The sequence below is a fragment of the Lepidochelys olivacea genome, assembly GCF_965140295.1.
Source record: "Lepidochelys olivacea isolate rLepOli2 genome assembly, chromosome: 2".
Lineage (NCBI taxonomy): Eukaryota > Metazoa > Chordata > Testudines > Cheloniidae > Lepidochelys > Lepidochelys olivacea.
In genome coordinates, this window is record NC_140412.1 from 264,777,689 (window position 1) to 264,804,655 (window position 26,967).

General features: G+C 43.5%; 1 protein-coding gene across 2 annotated transcripts in view; it reads right to left on the reverse strand.

Moving 5' to 3' along the window:
• Positions 1-711: 711 nt before the first annotated feature.
• Positions 712-26,967, reverse strand: part of SNAP47 (synaptosome associated protein 47) — a 36,695-nt gene continuing 10,439 nt past the window's right edge. For both annotated transcript variants that reach the window (XM_084621608.1, XM_084621609.1), the window contains exons 3-5: positions 17,885-18,369; positions 12,579-12,703; positions 712-3,442 (exon numbers count right to left, since the gene is read on the reverse strand). In XM_084621608.1, coding sequence (XP_084477734.1) covers positions 3,296-3,442; positions 12,579-12,703; positions 17,885-18,369 — 757 coding nt within the window. In that variant the 3' untranslated portion in view covers positions 712-3,295. The remainder of the gene's footprint in view (positions 3,443-12,578; positions 12,704-17,884; positions 18,370-26,967) is intronic.

The window sequence follows — 26,967 nt, forward strand, 5'->3', positions numbered from 1 at the left end:
ATTTGAGTACCAAGGCAGTTCTCTAGCCCATTGTCTAAGAATTCAAGAAGGTTCTGGGCATTACATCCTGGCAGAGCCTGCTTCTGGTACAGAATATTTGTTAGAATATATATAGTGCAGATTTCCCCTCACAAATCCTTTGAATGGTCAGAAAGTGACGACGGCTGAACTCTGTATGGATTATGGTTCATTCTCAGGTATTTTTGCTGTTCTTTGGGTAGGAAGGAAGAGACCTGCAGTAAAGTAAAATCCTGAGGGCATCTGAACAAGCTGGAGTGTTGCTTTAGGCATTATTAAAAAAAGGTAGGAACTAGAGATTTCCAAACTGTGGTCTAAAGATAGCTGTGATACACAGAGCACTTGCAGGTGGTCAGCAGAGAGATACAGCACAGATGGAAGGATGGAATTGAAATGTAGAACATGAGAAGAGTGTGACTGACTTTTTTCCAAATGAGACATGTTTATTGCACTAACGAGACCTAAATGTACCTCAGTTACTTTCCCATATAAGCAATCACTGTAGTTGCCACAGAGATGTTACAGATTATAAACTGGGTGGGCAGGCCTCCTTGAGACACACACTTAAATAGTGGCCTGCACGACCAAAAAGCACTCAAGAAATCCTGGTACCAACAGAAGAAAAAAATCACTATTTGAAGATATTATTTTAATAAAAGTAAAGAACAAGTTACAGAATCAAAGTGAGTTCCGGTCAGATGGAATTCAGCTAGACAGAAAATGTACAGATCTCAAACTTTTTACTCTTATAATACCAGGGTTTTTTTAGGCATTAACATGTTAGACCAAGGTAAACCAACGCATACAAAAACAGTAGTGAATTAAATGCCATAGCTAAAGCTAAAGCATAGCAATAAGTTATGATAAAAAGAATGGTAAACTCAATCCAGTTAAGTGCAAATGTTATTTGTTTTTGGCAATCGTAGTTTAATTAACATTAGGAATCAATTCTAAATCAGGACCAGGTCCAAATTTCATCACGCCAAAATGTGCATTTTGTGCAAAGTGTATTTCTAAACAAGTTTCATAAAATAAATCATCTTGTAAACATGTTTTCTCATCACATTAAGACAACTGTTACTTGGAATATTTAAAACTAAATCGGATGTGCTTATTTACAGTGAGGTACATACTTTATGTATATATTTCTTACAGCCTAAACATTACTACATTCAAAAACACTGAACAAGACACCAATGCATGCCAGCAACAACTCAGATAGTGAATAAGGGACTTGCCGTGCAAAAATACAAGTCACTCAAAAATTAACCAGCTATTACATTGGAGAGATGTGCATTATATTGTTTTCAAGACTATTATCTCTAGGTCATTTCCCATATACTCCTTCAATTGTAGGCCGTATTACTCTGAAATGGGACAATCCCACGGCAATTATCAGTGCGGTCCCCGGTTCAAAACTTCAGCACTGAAAAAGATTTTATCTGTAAAGTTACATGCTGACAATTCACTATCAGCTTATTATAAAACACTTTGAAATGACAAGGTTACAACAGTTTTCCTTAAAGCAAACTAACTAAAGGGCTGTAGTGGAGAAAATGAAAAGGATAGTGGTAAGCAGAAATGAATCCCCTTCAAGTTCTCTGCTACAGCTACATACAGGCTATCTGGAACCTATTCTAGGCAATGACCTTTATGGTAGGAGAGAAAAGTATACACTAAATCATGTTTAACTGAGATAAATTACATCTAGATTGTGAACTATGCCTAAAATCAATGATAACAAAACAATAATATAGTTTAGATACATTTTTTACAGCCACTCCCTTTTTATTTTTGAAAGACAATGAAGTATCCATGTAACACTGGCTTTGACAAGAAGTCTTGTCCGCACACATCCCAGTTATTTAAAAGAAAAATCATGAAAGGGGGAAGGCTGTCCACCATGTTAGTTTCCATTCATACCAAGAGGCACACAAAATATTTAAAGCACTGATCAGGAGACATTCGATCCATAGGTCTGCAGAAGAGCTACCAGGCTTTATGTGGTCCCCATGCAGCTCTGATGAAGTCCGTATCTGATCAGTGCGAAGGGAACACCAATCACAAGTGTATTCCTTGGAAAATGAAGGAATGCTAAGCAATTTATGGACCTGAGCCTCCCAGCATCCAAGAAGGGTTATAGAAATGATATCTGTCATACCATGGAGAATCTGTGCCAAGCCATCATCAGATTTCTGAAGAGCTAAAACCTTATAAGGACTTCAGCCAACCAGAAAGCATCTTATTCCAAAAATGCCTTTATACATAAGCGAGGGTCTTTATGTACACAAGGTACTCCATGTGCTTTCAGAACAGACTTGTGTGCTTCAGGCAATCCTACCAAATCATCTCATTGATAGTATAGTGAACAATCAATCAATTAAGTCTGTACTTTTATTTCTACCACTGGTCATTCCGTATAAAAGACAAAGCAGCTGCAATTGAACATCAAAGGACCAAGAATTCCCTTTTGGAAAATGAAAGTCTCCGCTTTGCTTCGACACTTATTTTCAGTAAGCTACTTAAGTAGCAGGAGACAGCCTGTGGCAACACTCAACTGCACTCCTCACCAAGTGCAAATCACTAATTCACAGACACGTCCTCTGTCTCCACTTGCTTGCCAAAGATTTCATAACTAAAAGCTGTGGCAAGCTCTTGTATTACTAAGCCTTCATTACATAAAACCTTTACTAGTACACTGTGCTAGGAATCTTAAAACTACATTTGTACAATAAAGTGAACAAAGTTCTTCTATTGTTGACAATTAGGTTTGTTCACTCAATCACTAATTCGTAAAATTCAGCCTGGTGCTTAGTGTGAATTGGTCAACTTCTACTCTATCTCTATTTTTGGAAAGAACTTGCAAGAACTTTGGAGTGTAATTATCGGTATAAAGACACATAATTCACTGCCCCCTCATCTTCACTTATTTATTACAAAAACGTTACTTTTCAAAAGCAGTAACTTAGCATGTGGCATGGACATCAACTCAGATGAAGTCACAGTATTTTATGTTTAAGGATCTTCTGTAGCAGGGATTTCACAGTCATTGTTTCTCTACAATTAACAGTTTAGGCATTTAAAATGCCTTTAAAAGTTATCCCAGTCTGAAAATGTTTTCACATTCCTTCTCTCCTACTCCCTGCCAAAGTTCCACAGCGACATTCAAGACAATATTAGAGATGGCTTCTGTACAATCAGAAAGTCTATAAATAGTCTGTTAAAGAAACAATTGCACAATCTCTCCCGTTACCATCCTCGCTGGCTCATATGGGTGCTACGTTAGCTTCTTCATTCTGCGGTTCTGCTTGTCAATATTCAAAGTCGTCCGGTCTACAGAGGTGGTGATGACGTCAAGAACTTCGTCCTGTCTCTCCAGTTCTGCGTCTGTTTCTAAGGCGAGGCTCTTAAGCTTCTTCAGTATCTGTCAGAAGAAGAGATCAAGAACTTTTGGTGAATGATCTGGACAGACTTTTCAGTTATCTTCAGATGTGAAGAGCAATTGTAATATGTCAGTTTTAAATAATCAGGTCCTACCTCCATATGTCCAGCAAAATGATAGGGCTAAGATTTCCATCATTTAATATTACAGTGCCCCAAAGCAGGCTAAGTGACTTATGGGGCAAGCAGAGATAATCGGTCCTGATAATCTAATTTTAGACATGATGCAAGTGTGGCTAGAACAAAAGAAAGGACGGAGCGAGTAAGAGTGAGGGTTAGAGCAATAAGGTTACCCGGTTTCTCAGTTTAGGAATTTGTGCTTCTAGCTGCCTCAGTTATAACTGACTCACTACTTGTGAGCACTACGAAAGTAGAGAGTCTGCAGGAACAATTTGAATGAAGATTGGTAGTGGCTTGACAGATCAGCAGTGAGAAGACATTCCACTTGTGCAGAAGGTCCTAAGGCGGCTGCATGAGAAGCGGACAAAGAGGGCACTGAAATGGGAATAGTCAGAGGAGTGAGAGAGGGATCACACAATGAAAGACTGCATTGAATACTTGGGCAAGAGTAGAGTTGAATAGGTCTTAGAAGGTAAAGGGACCAGTTATTTATGCATGATGTGGTGAAGAAGGGGGACATGCAGGGATCTGAAGGGGAAGGAGGGTAACATGGTCAGAAGCAGTGGAGCAGGATCATATTAGACAGATGGGAAGGGAAGAATGGGGGTGTCAGGGATGTAAAAGAGACTACTTTGGGGTCATCAAGATGGGAAACAACAGATACACTGACTGCTACACTATTTCAGACTACAAGCAAGAGGCCCACACAAGCGTTATATTACAAATAAACCAGTTAAGTTAACACTAAACTTAGCAAATTACCACTCCCACATGTAATCATAAGCAAACACTCAGAGAGACTGCAAGGTAACTCCCAGTGATCCTGTTCTATGTAGTGTTTGGAAAAGCCACTGAGGTGAGTGTGAAAAAAACAAATCAACACAAATTTAAGGCCAGGAAGGTCCATTAAGATCATCTACAATGACCCAGTAGGCCTTTACCAGCTCTAATTTCTGTGATCACGTATGGCTGAAATCCAAATGGTGAAAAAGAAAACTAAACTTCCTTGCAATCCCTTGGTGTACTATCCTGGATCTTCTGTTGCAGTATGCTCAGATGAGAATTAAATCTGTGCCTCTTGTTCACTCCCCTGGATGCTCCCTTTACAAGCCTCCTTCATCAACTCATTAGTATGAACCAAAGCCACCTGTCCAGCCCGGCTGATTTTCTGACAAGACTCAGCTACCTTTCCTAACAGATGTATAAAGGGCGGGATTTGGAAAACCTGCTTCATATCACGGGGATGGAGAACTGCGCTTCTCAGTTCCCCTCTACTAGACAGTGGTTCCTTCTGCTGCCATGATGGCCATACACATCCTGATACTGTGTGTAACAACAGAACATCACTACCCTCCTTGGCTATAACAGGTGGTTTATTCACTCCATCATAACGGAATCTGTGGAAAGACCATTCTCTTCTATTTAGGTCCTTTTACTCTGCTTATCGCCATGACATGGTGAGCACCTAGACAAGACATTCCTGTTTATGATTCTGCTGTTGATCCTTGTTTGACACAGTGTTAATTACTAAAGGATAAAACATGCCCACGTGGTTCTGTAGGAACAAGAATAGTGAAGAGGATGACAGTTGTTCTATTTTCTCTTCTAATACCTTGCATCACTTTTATCTAGGGATCTCATAGCTCTTTACAAATATTAATTCATTTAACCCTCTCAACATCTCCAGGGAGATATTGTAGGTAAAGGACATGGAGGTCACTTCACCCACATCTTGGATCAAATGCAGCAGCTGTCTAGCAGTGTGCAGCTACACTACACATCAGTTTGGAACAGGAAATGAGGATTACCATATCCAGTTGGAACTGGAGAAGAAATTTATAGACATAATTTAATGACTCAAATTGGAGATCAGCTAGGGCACTGGGGTTTTATAGATCACTCTTCGTAAATCACAAGTAGGCAGAAACTTAGTTTTATATCTGATTGGAAAGATGGCCTCTCCAGCAGCACAGTGCCTCCCAACTCCATGTTGGGGCACTGGTTTACTGCAAAATCAGGTGGGGGAATTCCTCTATTGACTCACCACCACTTTCTGCAGCAACCAGGCATTCAAACAAAGATTCTTATTAATTTGCTACGCATCAGTGAGCTCAAGTATTGGCCTGGCCTGACCCAGTTGTGCTGTGATCTCAATGGATTTCACAAGCTAAAGGCAATAGGGCTGCCGGTATGCCAAGTAGAGGCTCAAACACATTTACAGATTAACAGGAGGTGGCACAAGAGACGCCAGAAAGGAAAGAGGCACTTTCCACTCCCCAAACAGAGACACCAGTAAAATTTACAAAATAGAATTGTGCAAAAGCAAACAGGTCTATTATAACATCTGACCTATTATTAGTTTTGAACCCGATTAATTTTGATGTGCTCTAGATTAATTCAAATGTGCTTAAAATTTAAAATACCCAAGAAAGAATAATAGTTTCAAACAGAAGGCTTTTAAAATATGAATGCAACTAAAATGGACATTCAGACAGCTACAGTACTCTGTTCATTTTACTTGCCCATCAGGGTCTGATTTGAAGATAAGGTGCTGATGTGGTTCCTGGTACAAACAAACAAACAAAAAAAAAAAACTTGCAAGTGGCTCATTTTCATCCACTAATTTTCTTTGTCGGCGTACTGCGAGTCTGGTAACAATTTGCTTAACCCTTTGCCTGGTAGCCGCACTGCACATTCAAGTTGTGTGTGGGTGTCGTTTTCTTCGAAAGGTGGTCGGACATAGTTAAAATGCTGTAGCTAATACTGCCCACATAAAGACGGTTGGAAAGATTACTAGAGTCAGTAGTCTGGCCAAACCTTAAAAATGGTTGCTATTTTTGTAGAGCAAAACAATGACAAGATGTCTAGTCATCAATGCACAAATTCTGCCAACCACGAAAAGATCTGATGCCTTCTGTGCCAAACCCTAATTTGGGCAGTGAATCAAGAGATGAAATCCCTCCTTTCTATTTACAACATGCCACTACACATCAGAGGCAATACTAAGGACTGAAGTTATAAGACGTCTTTCCTGGCCACTTGCATTCAGAACTGATCAATAAGATCAGTGGCCTCACAAGCAGTCTCCTGCCTTTCCAGCTCCAGCAGTAAGAGGAAGCCAATGGCTACAACTCAGAAAAACTGGTTCAACTCCCAACCCAGTTACAGATTTCCTGTTGGGGACTTTGGGAAAGTCACTTAATCTATCTGCACCTTAGTTCCCCAATTGTAAAGTGAGGATAATAAGGACTTCACTTTCCCCAACTTTTATTTATTTATACTGTAAAGTTTTCATGACAGAACTGTCCCATTCTGTGGCTCTGTATAGCACCTAGCATAACTATATTATTCATTTGTATTATGGCAGCACATGCAGCCCGAGCCCTATTGTGGCAGGCACTATACAAACATAAAGAGTGTTCCTGTCCCAAATTGCTTACAACAGGACCCTGATCTTGGTTCAGGCCCTGTATTTGTAATTCAAATATCACCACCACAGTTTTGGTAACCTGATGTGAAGAAAGGCATGAGACAAATTTGGTCAAACACTGCATACAGGTATCCACCAGTAAAAATGAGCAAAACGCAGAAAGCGGCAAGTGTGTAAGACAAAAGCTGGCTGCTCTGATTTTGGCTTCCCTGAATTCCTCAAGGAGTCCACTCCACAGGCTCTGTGCCAAAGAGGGGTGAGGCCTGACATCAAGGGAAGGATCTGTTTTGTGTAAATGCATGTGCCCCTGATCCAGCAATGGCCCCTACATTCAGTTCCTGCTCAGATAAATCTGAATCCTGGCATGTCTAAACTACATCTCTGGGAAGAGAAAGGCTATAGTATGTGGCTTGCCATAATACAGAGGTTCATAAGGCTGCTGTTATGGGGATCATGTGCACCCATTTGGGGCAGAAGTGGAATGGGGCCCCTGACACGTGCGTGTAGCTGCACACAGTACGTACATCATCGGGCACAAGTCACACGTGCACTCAAGCAGTGTACACATACAGCCAGTGGTTCAGACCTCACAAATCCTCTTCTGCAGCCTCCAGGGTGTCAGTGGGGTACATCCTATGGCACAAAACTTCTGAGCACAGGACAGAAATTAAACAAATGATTGCTAGAACAGGTATATTCGATAGCACAGCAGGTGCATTCTGTCTGGAACTGTGACAGCAATCAAGAGATCAGTTTTACAGGATTCGCTGTACTGGTTAATTGTTTCATCAAGCTTTAAGGCATGGATAAGTTACAAATAGAGCTATTCCAGCACTCTGATGCTGTTGATGAATGGTCCCACAACTAAGCACTACTTCTTTGACCTCATAACGGTTAGGTTTTCCCAAGATGAAGTGTGAATGCAAGACAAAGGTAAATAAATGCAGAGAAAAGTATCAGAGTGAAATGACTAAACTAAACTAGATCATATGACCAAAGAGGCACTGAGAAGCCACTGGAAAGATACACAATGAAATCCATGGATTTTTCACAATTGCTATGGAAATTAATTTCTTCAGATAGTATCATCTGCTATATCGGATATGCAAACTGCAGATGTAGTAAACATAAGGGTAATAGCTCGTTGGCAGGAAAGGTTTAACAGAGCGGAAATTAGAAAGCACTGAATTTATTTTGCCAAGCCAAATCTAGTGAACAAAATCCTACTCCCCCTCCTCAACCACAACCCTTAAGTTAATGTTATCATATCCCTTCCCACACCCAATGACATGATGTCAGCCATGGTCAGCCGGTAGACAGCGACTCAGCCACAGACCACAGGAACTCAGTAGACTTCTTTCTGCAAATCTATAGCCCAGCTAATGGAACGCTGCCCACACAACCACAAAATGCTGTGTTTTAAACACAAACACCTCAATGGTGAAGTCCTGGCAAGTTCTTTCACGCAAGTACCCAATCACAATTCCAGACTATTGAGGGCTTCCGGCTCTAATGAAAGGTACTTAATATTCAGTTTGTTGAGCTGCTGCTACAAATGCGAGTAGCTTTGTGAAAGAACTTCAGCTACGAATGTTTCTCCCCAGGCCTACCCTTTAGCTCAGATATTTCCCTGTCTGTTAATTATCTATTCCCCTCACATCTCTCCGACCCTAAGATGGTCTGTTGGTCTTACCCATTCCACAAAGAGCTCTACAAAGCCCTCCACAGTCCCTACCAGTTCCAGTCCAGAACTAAGGATATTCCAAAAATAATGAGCATAATCAATTTTCAAGAGGGAAACTGTTCAGAAAATATGGTTACTCAGCACACGAGGGTCAGAATACCATAAAGTAATTTTCAAAATGGTGGCCACCACAGTTACAATACTACCCTATACACAGTAACGTTTTGCACGTCGTGCTTCTTTCACCCTTAATTCTCGACATGCTTGACAAAGGATCAACTGTCATTCTTCTCATTTTACAGAGGGGGAAGCAGAGCCACAATGAGTGAAGTCACTTGCTCAAAGTCTCCCGACTCCCAGTCCTACATCCTATTGACTAGTCATTGCTGTCTCCCAATAATAAACTGGAGTATAGGGCAAATCTAATGGAAATATTCAGGGCATTGAGAAGTTTGCCAGATACCTACATGCCAGAAGCAGATATACGATGCTCTGATTGCCTGCTCCATGACTGCAAGGTCCAGGAGCAGCACTCTGAAACACCAACCACTCTCAACAATAGTTGGAAGGGTTTGTACTGGATCTCCATGAAGGTGCTGCTCTTGGACCCTAGTATAAAGTTCACCTCACAGAAATAGATATACCTTGTATACCTGCCTTTAGTAGTAGGCGTCTGCCCCTTCAAGTACTCCAAGGTTCTCTTCTTCCACATCCTCAAGCCTCCTTCCCTTCTAATCTATCCCACCACGTTCCTTCTCAACAGGGAAGAAGGATGAGGTTTGCATAGATTCTCAGTCGAGCTGTCAGACTCTGTTCCAAAGCTCTGGAGTAGACAGCAGATATGGTGCATGGAGAACTTCTGGGAGCAGCAGCACTGAAGGTGAGGTCCTCAATGCAGACAAGACAAATGCATGTGGCTCCTCTTCAGCATGAGCTGCTGGGGGCAGGAGCAGTCAGGATCACGACTTAGTAAGGAACAGCCTAAACTCACCACTCATAACTGCAGAGTGCCATAATAGTTTCCAGGCACTGAAGTAGGCTGTGTATTTGTCATGAACTGGCCCTGGAATAAGGAATTCCTCAACAGCCCCTTCTAAGAGGTACTGCAAAATATGTAGGCATCTTCAACAGCCCTCACAGCTCATGGTCAACAGCCCTTCCTTTAACATTTTGGCTTTTATGCTCTTTCGGTTACAACTGCAAAGTCTAGTTCGGAAGTTGTATCGCTGACAGGTTAAGAGATAAACAAGGAACCCAGCTGAATGCATAAGAGTTGCACAACTGCATGCTAGGTTGAATTGTAGAGAGGCAATAGCTGCACTTATAAATTTCAGACTTTGCTTTTCGTAAGCCCTTAAAGTCCTCAAAAAAGGTCAACTCCACTTCAGTTACTGCACGTTTTGTCAGAAAGTTAAATGATTTGCATACTGATTTTGGGGGGTGTCACGGCATCCACTCATTGTGAACGGTGCCTCTTGCTATCCGTCCTGGAGATTAGCAAGGCCAGCTTGCGCTCTCCCTCCAGTGTTGTCTTCTCCCATCTGGCCTCATTCTACTGCCTCGCTGACTTGGCTCTGCAGCTTCCTTGCTGTGGCTTATCCCTCTGGCCAAGTCACTGAAATCCTCCCCTGCTGGGGAATTCATAGTTTTTCAAGACCTGCTGTCTGGCTAGTGCCTCCAACGCCCTGGCCACTCCTCAGGGGCTAGTAGGGGAACCCAGGCCCACCCTGTACACTGGGTTCCAGCCCAGAAACCCTATAACAAGCAGCCACAGTCCCTTACAGTCCTACCTCTTGCTACTGTTTTCCTGGGCTTCTTCCTACATATCTGGCTTTCCTCTTCTCTGGGTTTGCCAGACTCCAACTCCCTCCACTCAAGGAGTGACTGCAGCCTTTCCCAGCAGAACCAGCCCCAGACTGCAGCCAGCTACCTGGCTTTATACAAGGCCTGCCTATTCCAGCACAGGTGAGCCTGTTTCTAATTAGCTGCCTCCAGCCTAAAGCTCCCCTGCTTGCAGCCTAATTAGCTGATTGGGCCCACCTGGCCCAATCCAGCTCTTGCTGGGCTAGTATAGCACGCCCTATCCCAGGGGGACAATACTGCATGGTCATAATTTACATTTCCCCCTTTTCCCTCACCTTCTCTCAAAAGCAGACCATCCTAGAAACTTCAATTGAGTTTAATGCACAAGGTCGTTGTGAAATCTAGTTTACAAGACCCATTTTTTGTCCAAAGAGGCATATTATGGAATTTATCCTTGGGTAAGGGAAGGAAGTGGGGTGCAATGATTTTTCAAGTGTTATTCTGGGTACCTCAATTATTGGGGGCACAACCTGAGGCAACTTACAGGGACCAGATTTTCGGAAAATAGGTGCTCAGTATTTTCTGAAAAATCAGGCCACTTCCAGGTCTCTCAATTTGGGTACTTGAAAATGAGGTCTTCAAAATCAGACACTTTGGAAAATCTTGGCTGGGTGTATTAGGAATATCAGAATGGCCCCTTGGGGCCAAAGGGGCTCTGGTGAACTTTGAAATGATTAGTGGGACTTCCTTAGGGTTTTGTTTTGTTTTGTTTTATTTAAAATCTCTAGTCTGTTTCCCTGCAAAGACCACCTTTCAAATGTCTGGGTTTCTGTTAAGTCTAACCTTACTTCTGACATCCGTGGGTTGCTAGTAGTGACTTTGGTTAACTATAATGTTTTTTTGCAAGGTTTTCATTTTTAGTCATCCTTAAAATTACTGCTGTGTACTTGCAAACTCAGATCCAATTTAATTAAAAAGGGGGGTTGTGTCTGGAATTACGTGAGAGAGGGAGAACAAACGACAGGCTGAAGCAGAATAAGTGGCTATTTTACACAATGCGATCAAGAAACCACAAAAGCATCATTCAAGTGAGAGACAGGAAAAGGACAATGCCAGGAACACCCCCAAGATATTCTTTAAGAAATACTTTGAAGGGGCACAATCGGTTTGAAAGTCACACCTGTCTAAAAATGTTGTGTTCATTACAGAAACAAGTAACACTTAAGTTAGTGAAAATATGTTCCTTTGCTTTTCCAGCTTGTTTACTTTGCGTACTTGACAGCACTCTGTGTATGCTCAGTCTCTGCTGCTGAAAAGGCTTCAACAATCATGACAGGAGAAAAATGTTTGTTTGTTTTTTAAGGAATTTAAAAGAAATTCAGGACCTAATATTTTAAGGAAGCTGTAGATGACCAGAATTTTTTATAAGTTAGCCTTTTTACTGCAACCTTGTCCCTGCCCACACATTCATCTGTCCAATCCACCTGTTGGATCTTGTATCTAAACTAGACTGCAAGCTCTCGGGGGTAGGGACTCTTTCTACTATATGTCTTTACCACACACAGCACAATGGCTCCCCCAGATGTTACTGCAATACAAATAAATGATCGTTCAAAAAAATTCAAGTTGATGGTGTCTATTTAAAGAGCTCTAAATCAGGGAACAAGAAAGTACAAATGGGCATAATGTGACCTGGAAAATCAGTATTGAAACATTTAATTTTCTGTGTAGAATGGAGGTGGCACGAGTGTGCAACTTTTCAATGTATCAAAATCCCAGAGTTATTTTCACCGTGATGACAAATCCCCGATTTCTCAGCAAAATAAAACAAGGCAAAAACACCCCCCAAAACCAACAAAAGGTGGGTGGATAAGCACACTGAGGGGTTCTCATTGGTTGGATTATTTTTTATGTCCATCCAGTGTTCCAGAGAAAGGGGAGATAAGACAACCTTGGCTATAGTAAATGAAGAGTTCTGTGTATAAGACCCTGCTCCTCTTCACAGTGTTTATGTTTTGGGGGAGGGCACAACGAAAGGGCTTTGGTATATGCTGCTTTAACCTGGGCTCATCTTGATAGTACCTGTTTAAGTTCTTGAGTTTCTGACTCAGACACGATTTGTTTTTGCTTTTGCAGCTGAGCCTGTCCGCCTCCGCCTCCTCCTGAGGAGGATCCAGGTTGCGCCACGCTTACTATGTGTCCGGTGGCTGTAAAGAGAAATTCAGACAGTCATTCAGTGACATCTGCTGGAACAGGTGGGGAATGCAGGAGGTAAGATCAACTTAAGTGCTTTATGCTTTGCACGGTGGAGGCTTCTGTTGGGGTGCAACAGGAACTCAAATGAGAATCATCACATTTAATGATACACTCTTCCTGCGAAATAAAATCCATTATCTACGTAACACATCAGAGATCATGAGTTAGTCGTAACTACACAAACAACTTCTCAGGCTAGTCTGCAGAATGTAGCAACTGGAAGGTCTGCCGTGCCCCAGACAAGCTACTTAGTACCAGGGGGCCAATTGCTAAAAGGTTAATTTTGGACTTCAAGCAGACGTTTGAAGCAGATGACACTTTGGAGGCAAGATGTTTGTTCCCTACAGGAAAAACCTAGGCTCTTTCTGCTTCCCCTTCACACGTTAGTCAATTCAATTTTCAAATCACAGCTTGCCCTGGAGAACACCTGTGAATCATGTCAGCTAGCCTCGGAACAAAAGGGCAATACTGACGATAACTGAGCACACAGAGCTAATCAGTGCAGCAGCACGGATTTGACTTCTGAAGCAGCGTGCCACCTGTCCTTTATTTAAAGCATCGGCTCCTATTGCAATATCTGATACCTCTTGTCCCAGAGAAGTGCTACGATTAAAGGCCATTATTTGTAATGCAGATTGTCTCGGGTGTTTAGCACCAACCATATTTACGTGTCAAGACACTCCAACCATCCCAGAAGTGGACCCACTTAAAGGGGCACTGAACGTGGAAGGAAGCTGCCACTGCCTGCTATCGCACAGCCTGACTTAACACGGCACAGCGACAACAGCTGCTGGAGACATCAGGACAGAAAGTAAATAAGTCGGAAGCTGGAGTTCGCTCTGGATCCAAAGAACTGGTGCCAAGCTGGCTGGGCGCCTGACAGCACATACGCCACTACTTTGGATAGCGTTACTTCTTAATGAAAAAGGAGACAAAAGCTAAACTGCAAATACAAAAACCTAAATCCCTCACATGTCATTACTGCAAACTCATAATCCCCTGGAATTATTTGGTTATCAGTCTGCCCGTTATTGAACTCAGACAGTCAAGCTTTAAAACAAGCAAGTAATTCACTGTGCTAATACAACTATGTCCAACTTCCTCTTGTATCCTCTGAGCCACTAAGTATCAAACACTGCTTTTTTTAAAAATACTGTTTGTAGTAAACAACTACTGCAATCTTGTTTAAAGGAACATGGAAAAAACTTCGCCTATGGTTAGACAAGATTCTTTGTCTCTCTTACCAATTGAGTGCCATTTAAAACTAGTTAATTCATTAGAATATTCATATTCAGTCTTCCTTCACTAGTTAATTCACTGGGAAATATACTCTGCCCTGTTTATCTTGATGAAAAGAGACATAGGAAAGGACATGATAAAAGGTACAGGAAATAATGAATGGCATACAGGAGGAGACTGGGTATATTTTATTTACGTAATAAAAGGGAGATTAAATTAAACTGAAAGGCAGAAACGTTTAAAGGTGATAAATGGAAATATGTTCTCTTCACCCAAACCACAATTGGCCCAGGGAACTCATTGCCACTAGGTATCATTGAGGTCAAGAGCTTAGCTGCCTCAAAAAAGTGCTGGACGTTTATATGGATAACAAGAAACCCTAGTTATAATAGTAAGGATTAAAAATTCAGGAGTTTTGGAAGGGATGTAAAACTCTCATGCTGCAGGACATAAGCCAACCTCTAACTATTGGGGGTCAGGAGGACAGTTTCCTTGGGGGCAGGCTACCCCATAACTGTGCACTGTTGGATTTTTTTGTACATTTCTCTGAAGTAGCTATTACTGGCCAGGTGGTCTATGGCTCTGATCCAGTCTGGCAAAACCTATCCTACACTAAGGCACAAGAACTAGATAATTGTAGGTTGTTGGACACCCTGGATGGGCTTGTCCAGTAGGCTAAAGCTAGTAAGCAAATCCAAGGCAATCAGAAAACTGGTTTCAAGCAAACTAGAAGAAACAGAATGCTTCAATGAGGATTTTACTTGAACCCAAGTCAAAACAATGATGAAAATATACATAAATATGTATGAATGAATGTGAAGCATGCATAGTTTATGACTCTTTCATTAGGGAATTATATTCAGGTGATATATTAAAATGGCAGTGTTCTGTCAAAATCATGGGAATGCATTGGGTTAGCATTTGCTGTTACAGAAAGTCTCAATTGTGAAGACAACTGTACAAAAGATTATCTGTGTCTTTTAGTTCATGAATCAAAATTCAGCATCTGAAAAAAATTATTTTTTTCCTTTAGAAAAATCCCATGTTTCCACCAGAGGTTATGGAAAAAACCCACAGGTTAAAATGCAGTCAGCGACTGCCATCTTGTGGCAACAATATGTCACGGATACTGGATCCACAGACGGAACAAACAAGGGAAAGAAGTTTTGGTGGAGTCACAGACGTCATGATTTCCACAACCTCCAGTTTCTTCTACTTGTGTTTCCAACTTAAACAGTAAAAATGCAGGTGGGGATAGGATAGCAACATCCTCGACTCACTGACTCAGATGCAAACAGAGAAGAGTAGTGAGAAATGAAGCAAAATAAGGCTTTATAACCAATTATTTTATGTAACAAGCATTAAGTCTATCAGGAACTGAACACCAATTTGCCTGGATAACTCAGTGCTTGGAAATCAGCAGGTTGTTTTTCCTCTGTGTTGTTGTGCTTACATTTTAGTGCCAAGTGCCTAAGAGTTATTTCCTTAAAAATTAACAAGCTTTTCCAAGCCCCAGTCCTTGAAGACTGGTCAACAAGAGAACATTTTGTCCCTTCTGAAATCCAATTTTAGTTCAGTGCATAGAAAGTATGTTGGTTTCACCTATTCTTTTGCCATGTCATCTTTCTATTGCTATTCAAATTTTTAAACGCACTGGGAATGTATCTTTTTAACGGGTTTGCTCCTCTGTCAACTGCCCACCCCCCCTCCCCAAATCCATCCATATCTCAGTACCAGCGTTGTCCGGCCACCTCTCGCCATGATATCTGAGTGCCTTCAAGGTTAGAATGGAAAAGTAGTGAAATCCCTAGGCCTGGTGTACACTGGGTGGGGAGGGGGCATGAGCTAAGCCGGTCTAAGTTACGGAACTTCAGCTACGAAAATAGCATAGCTGAAGTTGATGTACTTAGAGCTACTTACCACTGTGTCTTCACTGCGGTAGGTTAACTGCTGATGCTCCCCCATCGACTCCGCGTATGCTTCTCACTCCGGTGGAGTACTGGAGTCAACAGGAGAGCGCTTGGCGGTTGATTTATCGCGTCTTCACTAGATGCGATAAATCGACCCCAGCTGGATCGATGGCTCCAGAGATAAGGGTAGACATGCCCTTACTTCAAGGAAACACTAGCTCTTCTCCCGTTAGGGCAGGGGTGGCCAACCTGACTCTGAGAAGGAGCCAGAATTTATCAATGTACATTGCCAAAGAGCCACAGTAATACGTCAGCAGCCCCCACATCAGCTCCCCACTCCCAGTGCTTCCCACCCACTGGCAGCCCAACTGATCAGCACCTCCCCCTTTCTCCCTGCACCTTCTAATCAGCTGTTTTGTGGTGTGCAGGAGGCTCTGGGGTGAGAAACAAGGCAGGCTCAGGGGAGGGGGCGGGAAGGGGTGCAGTGGGGGCAGGGCCTGTGGCAGGGCCGGGGGTTGAGCAGGGAGCGCCCCCCGGCACATGGGAAAGTTGGCCCCTGTAGCTCCAGCCCCGGAGTCGGTGCCTAGACAAGGAGCCGCATGTTAACGTCTGAAGAGCCGCCTGTGGCTCCGGAGCCCCAGGTTGGCCCCCACTGCATTAGGGGTCATAGAAAATGGCGCTTGCAGAATACTTCTGTTCGGAGGGGGTGAGGGGAGGAGAACAGTGATAGTGAATTTCATTCTGGTTGTGATGGAAAGGTTTTTAATCTTGCAGTTTATCCTTAAAATGGCCATACTATGGATTCATCTACTCTCCTCTAGAACAAGTGGGTTCTTGTGCACAAATAATATGGTTTTAAAAACAAAATTACCTGTATGGGAGCTAGGAGTAATAGGTCTCTGCTGCTTTTTGGTCTGCTATAATTTTAATTATTATTCATAGCATATCTACTGAAGTTGGTGTTTAACAGCTTGGTCATTTTAAATCATGCTGGGATGAAAGTTTAGCAGTTTTGAACAGGCTGTGATTAACCCAATGCCAGGTTCAGTGCAGAGCTACCTCCAGCTGTCATCAGCCAAAAGGAAAAGAGCTGTGACACAGGACTCAAGCCTGTGGGAGGATGGGGAGAGAAAGGGTGTGGATCTCAAAAGACCACTGTCAAAAGACAAAAATAAAAGGAGGACTTGTGGCACCTTAGAGACTAACCATTTTATTTGAGCATAAGCTTTCGTGAGTTACAGCTCACTTCATCAGATGAAGTGCATCCGATGAAGTGAGCTGTAGCTCACGAAAGCTTATGCTCAAATAAATTGGTTAGTCTCTAAGGTGCCACAAGTCCTCCTTTTATTTTTGTGAATACAGACTAACACGGCTGCTACTCTGAAACCTGTCAAAAGACAGGCACAAAAATCCAACAGGGGGCAAGAGAACAAAAAGGGATTTAAAATGGAGACAGGAATCCAAAGGAAACTCAAATCTAAACTAATCGTTTTCAAAAGCAATTAGTATGTTTGGGTAACTCAGCTTCTGAGTGCCCAACTTGAAAGAGTGCTCAGCACTATCTGAAAATCAGGCCCTTTAAGATGTCTCAAGTTGGGCTCTTGCGGGAGGGGGAAGAGGGAGAGAATCAAAGTACCCATAGTTACTGATTGCTCTTGAAAAAGTAGGCCTTGTGATGTACAGCCAAACCCTGGCAAAATTATATTCAAGCTGGTAGGTAAATGCTCATCCCATCTCTCCATCCCCACCCTGGCTCTCATATATAGGTACCTGTCACTAGTGATGATAGCTAATATTGCTCTCTTACTGTCAAAGGTTTCCTTTAATCATTTGCGTGGTCTCATCACCATTAGATTATTAAGGCAAGGAAGAGGATTTGCACTGTAAAATCTGCAGTTTTCTTCCAAATTTTGTGAACTGTTGAAGAACAGTTGCTACTAATGAACCAGCTTCGTGACTGATCGCTTCATTTCTGTCATTTACCTGCTTGCCAAATGGAATTGCCCAGATCAGCCTGAGGAGATTTCCTTGCACCGACAAATCCCAATGCATCTTCCAAAAACTGTATTTTCTTGCTAAACTGCATCTCCAAGACTGGGATTACTTCTGGCATCTTTGCTGATAACAGCCGATAAGAGGTGTCTGGCTTCCCAATAAACCTCTGACGGATGCTGATCTCATATGGTGTATGAACTTTGACATCATCTACATCTTTCAATTCAAACCGGTGAATGACCTGAGAATTGGAGTCACTGATTTCCAGGCCAGAAACCAGAATTGTGAATTTTCCTGGCATGACATTAGAATTTGTTCTGTTGGTGATGATAACTGGAATTCTGATTATGACTCCTTCCTGGTTCTTCGACCCTGAAATCGTGGCTTCTTCCTTTGGCTTTGCTTCCAATGGCCCCTTCCAGAGTTTGCCACGGAATGGCCACCAAGAAGGTGATTCAAGTTCTGTCAACAACCTAATGGGGAAGAGAGGATACAAAAAGAGTGAAATCCAGCAGGAAATCCCCACCATCCTCCTACCTCTGAACAAATTATCTTTCTTGAATAAGAACAAACACTTGAAAATGAACTCTTCATTCCTATAATCATTTAAAAAAAAACCCACTTTGCATTTCTAAAGCATATTGCATCCAGAGATCTCAAAGCACTTTAGAAATAGGAGGGAGAAACCACAGCACACCACTGTTAAAACAAGGGAAATAAGTGGCTCATTCAAACAAGTCTAGGTCAGAGCTGGGAACCAAAACTGGGAATCAAGTCCCCTATTTTCACCATGAATATGTGCCAGATGTTCAAGTTAATTATTTGTTACCTAGGCACTGAGGACACACTGTGCTGTGTGCACAAATTTGGGACTTACTGGTGGAGGGAATATGAGGGCTGATGTCCCTTGGGTGTTTTCTGTCAGTGTTAGAAGCAATGCGACACAGAGGATTTGGGGGGCTAGGAGCAAAATATGAACTGAGGCCCCCCCCACACCCTTCCCAAAAGATGACCACTAAGGGGAGGCCCAAAGTGGGTGGGGGAAGGTTGGAGAGCAAGCTGATCCCGCATTCACTCTGCTGGGGCTAGCCCAGCTTCCTGCTCTGGGTGTTGCAATCTGGTTCATGGGGTCACAGCATGACTCAGGGTCGCCAGGTCAAACCTGAGTGGTGCTGCGACCCTGTGAACCAGACTGTGATGCCACTTGGTCTGGCGCCCTCTCTAATGAGGGGCCCGGTGCATCCATCTCCCCGCCCCCACCCCCCAGACCAAACTGAAAAGTCTGCAGGTCAACCAAAAGCAGAATGGGCATCTTTACATTAGAACTGTTTTACTTTGGCTATTACCTAGTAGTAGACGCTTAGTTAGTAATGCAATTTTCACTTTCTAGCTTTGTTAGAAATGGCTTTAGAAGATAAAGATAAGAAAACTTAAAACAAACAGCCTCACACAATAAATGCCAGGATTTTACTTCTGAAAAAGCTCATTGAGACATCTTGGCACAATAAGGCCCCTAATATGAGTTTTGCTGGTTTATTGGCATTTGTTGGAAGTGTGTTTGGCTTAATCATGTTTGTATTTTCCATGTCCTAGAAAGGTACTATCCAATGCAATGATGCATCATGTTGGCACTATCTTGCAAATAAGTAATTATATGAATATTAAAGCTGTTCTACATGAGATTTTGAGACGTCAAGATCCTGTTTAGTTTGGCTGCAAACACAGAATTTAATCTCAAAAGGAAGCTATAACCAAATACACTTTGTTCACAAGCCATCAAAGTTCTGTACAAGGTTCAAACAGGCCTGCTAAAAGAAATCCATCTGCTTTGAAAAATAAAATTAAGACAGGCCAAAAAGAAATCAAACTGGGAACAAGCCAGTGCATTTATAATAAAAGAGGAAAGCCGAATAAACTGCTTCAAGAGCCTACTCCCAACTACAATATGAATATAAAATATTTATGTCAACAGCAGGCAAGAGGAGTAATGGCTCTGGAGCAGACTACGGAGATCCTGTATTACTCCGAAAAGCGAGAGGTTGAGAGTGATGGAGCGGAAACTTTTAAAGCAGAATTCTAAAGTGTCACACTAGTGCTGCTTTAGGGTCCCATTCTGTAGCCATGAAGTTCAACTGCAGTTTCATGCACAGAGAAACTCTGAAAACCACACCCTGGAAGCGTGCACCATCTTCCCAGGCCAAAGCAGCACCATAGGGCATCAACACCCTGAAGCAGTGGCTCTCAACGTGCGGCCCAGTCAGCACAAAGCTGCGGCCCACGTGACATCTTCAGGGCCATAGAGGTTGTATTGTATGCGGTCCACAATAGTAAACAGGTTGAGAACCAGGGCCCTGGAGTCAGTTTAAAACAATCTTTTAAAGCATTAAAAGCAGGAGTGGCCAATCTGAGCCTGAGAAGGAGCCAGAATTTACCAACGTACATTGCCAAAGAGCCACAGTAACACGTCAGCAGCCCCCCATCAGCTCCCCTGCCCCCAGCACCTCCCACTCACCCGATCAGCCCTCCCCCCCTGCTCCTCTTGATCAGCTGTTCGCTGGCATGCAGCACGCTCTGGGGGGGAGGGGGAGGAGCGAGGGCATGGCAGGCTCAGGGGAGGGGGCGGGAAGGGGTGCAGTGGGGGCAGGGCCTGTGGCAGAGCCATGGGTTGAGCAGTGAGCGCCCCCCGGCACCCTGGCAAGTTGACACCTGTAGCTCCAGCCCCAGAGTCGGTGCCGCACATGAACTTCTGAAGAGCCCCATGTGGCTCCGAAGCCACAGGGTCCGGTTTCTATACGAAACACACTATGATAGTATTCTCCATTTTGTTTTTAACTGAGGTTTATCCTTCTCTCCACTTCCTTACCCACCATGAGACCGTGATATTTTGGTTGTGTTATCAGTCTGATTGATGACAAGATTTTGCAATTGCACAGACCCTCTGAATGATCTTGCCAACTGTCCTTGACTTCCATGGAGCTCACAGGATGTGCATCAAATTGCACGTTCAGGGTCTTTGGTTGTAAACCCCCAAGGGCAGGGAACTTGTGTCATGTGTCTCTAAAGCGTCTTGCACACCAATGACATTATATCAACAGATTTATAAAACTGGATAAGTCTGGTTTTGTCTTTGAAGATTCAGTCACACCAGACTCAATTTTGCTCATTGACATATCCATGCAATTCCAGTTGAAGGCAACTGGAGGTGCACATGCGGGTAGGATTTGGCACACTGTATATTAAAAGGTTGCAGAGTAACAGCCGTGTTAGTCTAAGGTGCCACAAGTATTCCTTTTCTTTTTGTATATTAAAATACACAGTACATTTAACATACCGTATATACTCGTTCATAAGCCAAATTTTTTTTAGTAAAAAAGGGAAGCACCAGAGAAGGGGGTAGGCTTATGAACTGGTATAGAGAGGGGGAGAGGTGAGACACAGCCCCCCCCTTCCCTCCCCCAACAGTGGGGGCAAGGAGAGTCAGCACAGCCAGCAGAGCCAGAAGGGAAGAGGCGGGGCCAGAGTCTCTCTGCTTCTGGCCATGCTGCTCTCCCCGCAGCTCCGGGGCTGGCATGATAACCAATTGGCACATATTGAGGGCTGCAGCTCCGGGGCTGGCAGGCTGCAGCTGCGCCATTCGGCCCCGCCCCCCCAGAGCAGGCTATGGCAGCGCCGCCCGGCCCGCTGGAACATGCTGCGGCCGTGCAGCCTGGCGTGGCCCGCCGGAGCAGGCTGTGGCCACGCTGCCCAGCCTGCCAAAGCAGCTCCAGCCAGGCCAGAGACATCCTCCCCTGGCCCTCCCCAGATAAGGTGGGAAGGGATGGGATGGGGGGAGTGTGAGTGTCCCAGGCTAGGGGTGGGGTCATGTGGGGGGTGGTCACAGGGGTTACTCTCCTGACCCCCAGCTTCTCCCCCTCAAAAAATTTCCCCACCAGTTGCTGCTCCGGCCTGTCAGGGTAAGCAGCTGGCGCGCCGGGACACTTTGTTTACCTCCGTGCCTGCACACGCTCGAGGTAAACAAACCATCTCGGCCCGCCAGCAGCTTATCCTGATGGCCCAAGAGCCAAAGTTTGCTGACCCCTGAATTACCGGGTTGGCTTATGAATGGGTCATAAAAATTTTCCATTTTTACTTATCCATCTTGGGGGTGGGGGTCAGCTTATAAACAAACCAGCTTATGATTGAGTATATATGGTAATAATCCAAAGCACTCCACAAAATAAGGTTATGCTGAGTTTTGAGCATTTAAAGTTGTTAGCGTAATATAAAGGTTACACTTTTTGTATGTAATATTTACATTTGTTTCCTAAAAAAAAGGGAAAATAGATTAACACACTGATCTCTTGACTGATTTCACAGTGTACTTCTACCATCCCTAGCATGTACAAAAGTTTTTTTCCGCAAATCAGGTATGTTACACACCTTTAAAGGGTTTGTTATTAGTCTCAACTCCTTTGTCTTGACCCATAGATGAAGTAGCAAGACACAAGATTAACAGCTAATTTATGACGGACAGACTCCGTTCACACAGCCTGGCTTGCCCAGTCTCCATTGTATTTTCCAATCTCTTTGTGTACCATAGTAGGGGCTCAGACACAGATTCTCCTGCCTCTCGGGAGAAGGCTCTCAATTTAGGCAAGTGTTTGAGGTTTTGGCAAGGCAAGGGTGCACTGTAACCATGCCTGCCCTCGGCCCCTCCCTCTGGGATTTCTTTGTGTTGGGCCCCACCCACTTGTGAAGCTTCCCAAATGCAAAGTTTTTCTTTCTCCTGCCTGGAAGAGAGAATTTTATCTTTTACAAGCATAGCAGGAACAACATCTTTCAATGGAGTGCTTTGAATTGGTAAAATCCCCTCGGACAACCCACTTTCTGTTCCCAAAAGATCAGCTGGGAGGACTCTCCCCTCCAGGAGATCTGTCCCCCAGTTTTCCCTTAAAATCTGATCCACAGGTGAGGGGTCTTGCATTTCAGATGCAGATCCTTCACCCTCCTCCAGCGGAAAAGCCTCCCTAAAAAGGTGGGCAAACCCTCCTGTTTCCCCTCACCTTCCGTCTGGCCTTCCTTCTCTGGGCTCCTCTCTGGGGCAGACACTCTCCTGTGTCCCGCAAAAGGAAAGGTGACACTGATCCAGTTGTGGGTTCACAACTACCAACTATAACAGACCCTTCACTGGCCAGCAAAATCAATTCCCCCCCTTCACTCAGGTTGGGCTTGTTTCCAGCTACCACCACAGCGGTTGTCAGGACCCCAACTTCCATCTCTGAGATACAGGTCTCCGTGCACCCTAGGGCAAGACCTGTCCCCTGCTGACCTGCAACTTTCTGGCAGTCAGCAGCTGGGAAGGCCTTCCTGTTACAAGGTGAAACATCCCCCTCCCCCAGGGAGATGATCACAGGACAGGAGCTGGCTCTATGCAGCCTTGAGCCCCGGTGCTACAGGAACTGGTTACGACCATCCCTGCAAGTAACTTTAGATCACAAGGTATCACAAGACAGAAAGCTGTAACAGACAAGTATGGTGAAATTGCTGATTGGTATTCTGTTGTTGCCTGTTATTGCTAGCTTTGGATATTTTAGGATGAGAGCGTCAGCAGATGTTCCACTGCAAGAATGGCATGATAACCAACTGGCACATATTGTAATAAGCTTGAGGTAAATGAAATAATAACCCATGGGAAGAAAGCACCCCAACACTATTAGCACGAGGAAGTTAGGTTTTGGACAGAGAAGGCTGGACATCCTTATGAATATTCATGGAGGCCATAAAACCCTATAACAGGGCTAACCACATGGCCTACGCCATCGCAATCTTCTTGGCAAGCCAGATATAGGACCACTCATGGATCACCTGTCTCACCTGTTCTAGGTCTCCACAATGGATGGTGAGAGTATACGGCTACTTAGATACTGGATATCTTGACTGTCCTGTATTACCTCTACCTACTTTGCTAGGTTGGAGAATCTGTGATTTTGCTAATTGTGCTAATAAAAACATTACAAGGTTAAGGGGCCTTTCCTAAGTGTGAGAGTGTCTCTCCTGTGCACACCGAGGTTCTCATTCTAATTATTCTAATAATTCTGCGTCTGATTCAGCAGCAAAACTCTGCCAAACTTCAGAATGTTAATTTGGGAATTCTACCCAGGCTTAGAAGAGAAATTTTGCCTCAGCCTTAACTATAAAACATTTGGTACTGCAAACTAGTGCAGTGAGTAAATGCTGGTATAATACTTTGTGGTCCTCTGGGATATCTAATTGTAAGATCATGACAAAAATATACAAAATAGCATTTGGCAGGTAATTAACAAGGTTCTATAAAGCCATGCTTCCCAAGCCTTTACTGAAAAGAAATCATACTACACAAATATCAACCAGCTAGAAATGTAAAATAACTCTCAAGTATAAAAATAGACCCAAGACTGTATTATACTGCTGGAAGCCAAATGCTTCATGCGCAGTTAAAAGGAATTATTTTCTATTCAGGGGTAATTTATTCTATTGCCATTCTATTGATTTCAGGTTTTAATAAGGCATCTATTATTGTGGTATTTAATGGAGCGTCATTTGCTGTCTTTCTTTCCTTTTTTTTAATGCAATGAAGTCACTAGGATTAAATTCTGCCCTCTGCATAGGAGGCCAGCACAAGATCTAGGTACCACTTAAGTCCCACAAAATTGGGAACTAACTTAAAGGCTCATGTAGGATATTAGTAGTGCAAAGGACTTGTGTGCTGGCCCTCTGCACAGAGGTGAATTTCACCCTATGCACATAATAATTTCAGTGCATGAGAAGTTGAGCTATTGACTGGCTCTTCTTCCCAGAAGGAGACACTGGTGTAGGTGGTCAACTCCACCTGTAGGAAACTCAGGTGAGCCACTTGCCATGTTGACCAGTCTCCAAAGTGGTCTGTGTTGGACATTAATTATGGCATTAGACATCAATTACTGCTCTTGCACAAGGGCACCACCACAAAGCTGATGCTGCTCATGCAGCCTATTAATCAAGTTGGCTAAAAAATAATTAAGGGGTTAATGAAAAACACACATTAAGGACTCCTGCACAACACTGAAAAATATCATGGGAAAGAAGATTACAGACATAGATACTTTTTACACACACACACTATAGAAAGTTGCAAAAGACGACACTGGGTGAAGAGTTTAATGTGACTATTTCCCTGATCTATGCTAATTAACGTACGACTTTGGCACAATAGTTACAATAAAGTAAATTGATCGGTGTTCAAGTGCTATGAATTTGGTTTTTTCCCCCCTGTACAATATATGTGACTTCAGCTTAAGAGGAGAAAGCTGTCACCATCAGCTGTTTGAAAAATAAATTAAAAACCCAAACAAGAAAAGTGCAAAGTCAAAACACCTCAGAAAGCTAATGATTTCTAGGTACAGTTTTAGGCTGTTTGCATGTCAGCTAATCCCTAGATGCAGTAGATAAATAGAAACTCAATTAGCATTTGTTCAATGTCTTCCTTTATTCTACCCATCTGTAAATCAAAGCATCTAACTTTCTTCAGTTTCATGAAGACAAACAATATGTTCCCATGTATCTTAATCTAAAACAAATGTCTCTTCCTAAAAAACAATGAATATTGACTTTCTGAATCATTGTTTATTGACAGAGAACTTTAAAAGCTGCTACTGAAGTTTTCAATTTCCTTGGCTTTTCATTAAAGGATGTAGAAAATATAATCAGAATCATTGTGAAATCAACAAACACTTGCTCATAGATGTTATACCCACTGGAAAATAGAAACTTCTTCCAAAAGAAATTAGTCTGAACTTCATTATATCTGTGTCTTTATGCAACTGTCCCAGATTCCAGAAGGAAAGGTGACCCTGCAGCTTTCAGCTGCAGATCTTTAACACATTACAATATACTTAGCTCTACAAGTCTACTTCATGCCACTGCTGGATTCTACTTGCAGCATCCAACCTCTTACAAACAGATTACATTTGCCTTCCATCTCAGTAATTGTTAAAAGCCTTATAAAAGACAAAATGTTCAAATTTAGGTGCTGAGCAACCGCTACTCTCACTGACTTCAATGTGAGATGTGGAAATTCAGCATCTCTGAAAAACAGGCCACTTATTTTAGGGTCCTAAATATGGCTTTAAGTGTGTAACTCATATGAAAGGTTTGTCTTAAATGTTCTAAGAGGAAGCACATGCAGTTTGGGATCTGAAAACAAAAGAAAAAAGAACCAACATAGGTTTTCTGTTCCTTATAAGAAAAGTACTTTCTGCAGATACAATTTAGCTGACATTTTGATCAACGTGGCGCAAGACAAAACAGAACCCAGCAGCTCCTTCTTCCACAGCTGTATTGATTCTTCTGGCATCTAACAGTAGTGAGCATATGTAGTGAAAAGCAAGTGGTTGCACAATTTGAAAACACATGTAGAACATGGAGGTGCCATTTCTACAGTCATTTTCCCAACTACAGCTGCACTAAGGCCAAAATTCCCCCATCCAAAATTGAAGGCTGCGTGCTCAATACGTGTACATGGAGGGGGAAAGACATGCAGAGCTCTCACATGTCCCCTCTGCAGTGAAAAGATCCATCTAGCAGTGGATTTTCCAGCTCTGCCCCATATACCAGAGGCGGGCAAACTATGGCCCGCGCGAGACCCGTCCTGCCTGGCCCCTGAGCTCCTGGCTAGGGAGGCTAGCTCCCAGCTCCTCCCCTGCTGCCCCCCTCTCTCCCCCACAGCCTCAGCTTGCCCTGCTGCCAGCGCTCTGGCCCGCCGCTCCTGCAGAATCGTGGTGGTGTGGCTGGCTCCGGCCAGGCGGCGGGGCTGCGAGCTCCTGTTGCTCTGAGCTGCATGGTAAGGGGCAGAAGGTCCTGGGGGGCAGTCAGGGGACGGGGGAGCTGGATGGGGCAGAGGTTCTGGGGAACAGGGATGGTTGGATAGGCGTGAGAGTGCCAGGGGGCCTGTCAGGGCAGGGGTATGGATCGGGGCGGTCAGGGGACAAGGAGGGCGGGGGGAGGGTTGGATGGGTCAGGGGTTCTGAGGGGGGGCGGGAAGTGGGAGGGGGCAGATAGGGGACAGGGACCAGGCT